The sequence below is a fragment of the Mycetomoellerius zeteki genome, unplaced genomic scaffold, assembly GCF_001594055.1.
Source record: "Mycetomoellerius zeteki isolate Tzet28-1 unplaced genomic scaffold, Tzet1.0 scaffold223, whole genome shotgun sequence".
Taxonomy (NCBI): Eukaryota; Metazoa; Arthropoda; class Insecta; order Hymenoptera; family Formicidae; genus Mycetomoellerius; species Mycetomoellerius zeteki.
In genome coordinates this window covers 1,921,388-1,926,695 of record NW_017257198.1, presented here as the reverse complement: position 1 = coordinate 1,926,695, position 5,308 = coordinate 1,921,388, and the positions used below count along the sequence as shown (strand labels likewise).

At 32.1% G+C, this 5,308-nt stretch overlaps 1 protein-coding gene across 1 annotated transcript in view; it reads left to right on the top strand.

The window, feature by feature from the left end:
* CPSF1 (cleavage and polyadenylation specificity factor subunit 1) overlaps positions 1-5,308 on the top strand; it is a 10,096-nt gene that overhangs the window by 2,270 nt on the left and 2,518 nt on the right. The window contains 11 exon segments of the mRNA XM_018448582.1: positions 535-819; positions 1,089-1,262; positions 2,209-2,340; positions 2,434-2,583; positions 2,882-3,043; positions 3,549-3,784; positions 4,000-4,210; positions 4,285-4,451; positions 4,659-4,905; positions 4,987-5,172; positions 5,289-5,308. The exon segment at positions 5,289-5,308 is cut by the window's right edge and continues 16 nt beyond it. Of these exon segments, the coding sequence (XP_018304084.1) occupies positions 535-819; positions 1,089-1,262; positions 2,209-2,340; positions 2,434-2,583; positions 2,882-3,043; positions 3,549-3,784; positions 4,000-4,210; positions 4,285-4,451; positions 4,659-4,905; positions 4,987-5,172; positions 5,289-5,308 (1,970 nt within the window).

Here is a 5,308-nt window from a genome sequence, read left to right as displayed (position 1 = left end):
TACTAAAAATTGTCGAAAATTGGTCTTCAATAATTTTTTACTCAAATACTATTAACTTTACAGAAAAACTGTAAGAGACAAAAATTATTTATTTCTTCTCATAAGGTTCTTACAATTTTTTCAGAATTTTTTCAAAATTTTTTAATACCGTATTTTCTCATGGTAAAAATAAAAAAATGCAGTACTAAAAAGTTGATAAAAAATTCTGAAAAAATTCTTAGAGCTTTATGAGAAGAAAATAAACAATTTTTGTCTCTTTCAGTTTTTCTGTAAAGTTGATAGTATTTGAGTAAAAAATGATTGAAGACCAATTTTCGAAAATTTTTAGTAATTAATATCTTGTTAACTATTGCGAAAATTGTAAAATGATAGAGGACTTTTTTTCTCAGTTTAGTCCATTCTGCCCCTATGCGAAAGATTTTTCATTACTTTCCAAACATCCTGTATATATATGTATGACATATTTATCTTTTCAACTATAATTTTATGCTTATGTTACGTACTTGTTATATTTTGTTACTTGTTATGTTTTAGGTATGTATGTGTGAGGATAATTATCTTTTCCTTGGTTCTCGACTTGGTAATTCGTTACTTTTACGATTCACGGAGAAGGAACCGGAAACTTCGAAAAATTTGAATGACAGTGAGATTACCATTGAAGAAAATGAGAGCGAAGAAACTCCAGCCAAGAAAACGAAGCAAGACTTTCTTGGTGATTGGATGGCATCAGATGTATTGGATATCAAAGATCCAGAAGAACTGGAAGTGTATGGCAGTGAAACTCATACATCCATTCAGATTACTTCATATATTTTTGAGGTATCAGCAAGTTTTCCTATTCTATATGTATCCTCTGTTTTATGTGTTAATTTCAATAATAGTGTAAGAAAATTTAAAAGAAATAGGCACAACAGAGAAGCTATCAGCGTTAGGGCTGTGTGGCTCAGTGGCAGGACGGAAGTCATTTCGGAGACCAGGCCTCGGTTCGCATTTCGGAACGCCCTGATATTTTTCTCGTGTTGTTGCTTATTTCTTACAATAGTTTATCTATTCTGTGCTATTCTTTACAATTAATGTTTTACTCATAGGTATGTGATAGCTTATTGAATATTGGACCATGTGGAAATATTTCAATGGGAGAACCAGCTTTCCTGTCAGAAGAATTTCTACAAAATCAAGATCCCGATGTAGAACTTGTAACAACATCTGGATATGGAAAGAATGGTGCACTTTGTGTACTGCAACGTTCTATACGCCCTCAGGTAAATGATATGAGATTTGATCTCGGATGGTTCTTTTAAAGATATACAGTGTTGGAAGTCATAATTATATAATAGATATGTGTATACACACGCGCGCGCACACACACACGCACACACACACACACACACACACACACACACACACACACGCACGCACGCACGCACGCACATCTGCATGTCTTCTAATAACATATTTATGTATTAATATTCTTGAGGCTTCCATGGGTGCTTCCTATATGAAAATCATGCGTTTCGTGGGTTTTCTCCGTATCCAGATCCATTCTTGGAGTACCAACGTTTCGTGAACCTTGCAGTTCACTTCATCAGGACGAGGAGCAGCCTAATACTACTGTTCTTCCGTTTCCTTTATACGCTGCTTTTTGGAATGATAACAGAATCGGGCTGCTCCTCGCCCTGATGAAGTGGACTGCAAGGTTCACAAAACATTGGCATTCCAAGAATGGATCTAGACACACAGAAAACCCGCAAAACCCGCATGATTTTCATATTTATTATGTATTATATATATATGTATTTGGAAACACGTTAGTGTCTCGGCGCTAAGCAAGCGTCATGGCGCGAGACACTGCTATGCTCCTTTACGTGAGCCGGTGAGTTGCGATATATCTTGCACATAATTCATATTTTAAATTTTAATGTATTGATTGCCGATAAAATTAAATTTATATCATACATTCTTTTAAATTTATTGAATATTTATTTAGTCTACATGAAGCTAATAATGTTACTTTAATCAGAACAAAAACATTTATTAATTAATATAGAATTTATACTTATGTATATTTTTAGAAAAGGATAATTAATTATAGATTGATCAGAGAAAGAGTTTATAACTATCTATTATTAAAATTGAACTTGCGAATTACAGAACACCACGTTAACAAAAGTATAATTATATTTTGATAAATCTTTTTAATAAAAATAGGTTGTGACAACATTTCAATTACCTGGCTGTGAAGATATGTGGACTGTCATTGGCATCTTAAACAACGATGAAATCAGAACAGAAGAGGGATCTCACGCTTTCTTGATATTAAGTCAAGAAGATTCAACTATGGTATAATACTTTCAACATAATATTTAAATATCGCTTTATATATCCTCTATAGGTGATAATTAAGTCTTAATTTATAATACAATTTATTCATAGGTTCTGCAAACTGGTCAAGAGATTAATGAAGTAGATCAAAGTGGATTCAGTACACAAGGGAGTACAGTATTTGCCGGTAATCTTGGTGCTAATCGGTACATTGTACAAGTTACTCAAATGGGAGTGCGTCTTTTGCAAGGCATCGAACAAGTATGTACATTAATCCTTATTATTATTATTATGAACAAATAACTATGTCTAGTAATAAAATATTCAATATCACTCTAATAATAGACAATCCTTAGTTTACATAATATATTTTATTGAATATGAATGTGAATATTTCATATATCTCATTGAATGCAAATTTTTCAAACGTGGAAACAAAGTAAATAATATTTTCATATTAATTTTTGTATGCATTTCTTCATTAATTTAATCGTTAAATATATGATAACATTTGTATTTTCATAATACTTATATTTTTTTTTTATTTTATTAATTACAGATTCAACATATGCCCATAGATCTTGGCTGTCCAATTGTACATGCAAGTTGCGCTGATCCATATATAGCACTATTGTCGGAAGATGGACAAGTGATGTTATTGACACTTAGAGAAATAAGAGGTACAGCAAGATTGCATGCTCAGGCTGCCAATCTACTGTTTGTAAGTTTTTTAATTTTATAATTAATATTACATAAATAATAATAAGATTGAAAGACCGCTAATGTTAAACATAATAATTTTAAATTAAGAAGCGCCATAACGATCAGAACGTTAAGATGTTGAACTATTGTAAATTCATTTAAATGAATTAATTTCAGAAATGATAATTGCGTGCCGATATGGTTGTCGGACTTTCAACGCAATCAAATCTGAAAATATTAATAATCCCCCCAAATTCCCCAACTTAAAAACTGTAATAAAACTTATTGCGAAAAATAATACCTCGGCCGGGAGTCGAACCCGATCTCTTGCATTCCGTGCGAGCGTCCTAAGCCTTTAGACTACCGAGACCTTAGCATTATTCTTCGCAATAATTGATATATATAGAGAGTTACGCATTTTCTCAGCACACGTGTATAAACAATAATAAGATTGAAAGACCGCTAATGTTACATAAATGTTTCATGAAATATTCTTAACATCTGTACAATGTGTATATGTTTAGCGCCCTCAAATAGAAGCATTATGCGCTTATAGAGATGTAAGCGGGATTTTTACAACACAATTATTTGAGAACGCGGATGATGAACATACTGAAGAAGAATACAATGTAGAGGAACCGTCTATACTTAGCAATGTCGACAATGAAGACGATCTATTGTATGGCGATGCTCCAGCATTCCAAATGCCTGCACCATCATATCTAAAAGCATCGGATGGCACTACTAAGAAACCACCTTGGTAAAATTCCTATTTAACCACTCGTTGCACAATGTGTTTCTAAAATGTTTGATCGAACTTTATATTTTTTATTAACTGTTTTTTTTTTTATTAAATTAGAATATTGAAAAAAATAAAATATATTTGACTAACTATTTTTTAAGCACATCCTACATCTCTGATATTAAAGAATCATGTATTAATACATTTTTATAATATGGATTTTTATACAATAGGTGGCAAAGGCATTTGCAAGAAATTAAGTCTACATACTGGCTACTTGTATATAGAGACAGCGGAACGCTGGAAATTTATTCCTTACCTGATTTACGATTATCTTACCTTATTCGCAATTTTGGCTATGGTCAGTACGTATTACATGACAGTATGGAATCTACAACTTTACAATCAGCTCCGATCAATGAGATCCCTCATCCTGATATGCAGGTAATTTATCTATAAATGTATCTTTGTAGAAATCCTAAAAAAACTTATGTTCTTAATAATATCTATTTTTGTAGGTCCGTGAAATTCTGATGGTTGCTCTAGGACATCATGGAAATCGGCCGATGCTCTTGGTACGTCTTGATTCGGATTTGCAAATCTATCAAGCTTACAGATATCCAAAAGGATATCTAAAATTGAGGTTTAAAAAATTGGACCATGGAATAATCCCGGGACGTTTAAGGTTTGAGTAATTCTAATATATAAGATACTACACACACATTTTCTAATATATAAAATAATTTGATTTTAATATATATGGAGAGAATATATATAATTATACTATATACATTATTTAATGTATTAAAATAACAGTTATTTGCACCAAAATGGAGCTTATAATGGAGCTCCTTTACTTAGATTATTGCTTTTAATTAAATTTCCTCCACAGTCCAAGACCCAAAGAAGAAGATGTTCCAAGAAACAGGAACATCACTCGCATCTGTGTCATGCGTTACTTCAGCAACATTGCTGGATATAATGGAGTATTTATCTGCAGCGATTATCCACATTGGATATTTTTGACCGGACGCGGTGAATTACGTACACATCCAATGGGCATTGACGGTCCCATTACATCTTTTGCGCCTTTTAATAATATTAATTGCCCTCAAGGTTTTCTGTATTTTAATAGAAAGGTATGGTATTTTCACAGTATATTTACAATAAGATAATAAGATAAAACATATATAAGATGACATACAGATGTTATTTTCTAGGAAGAGTTAAGGATATGTGTTTTACCAACTCATTTATCGTACGATGCTCCGTGGCCAGTTAGGAAGGTCCCTTTGCGATGTACTCCTCATTTTGTTACATATCATCTTGAAAGCAAGACTTACTGTGTTATAACAAGCACAGCTGAACCTCTGAAAAGTTACTACAGATTTAACGGCGAAGACAAAGTACTGACAAAACTATGTTATCTCTTTCAATTTTCTAGAATATTTATTAATATCTATCAAATATCAGAGGCGATATTAAAAATTAATATTAATAAATGCGTTTTTTTATTAATTAGGAATTTACGGAAGAAGAGCG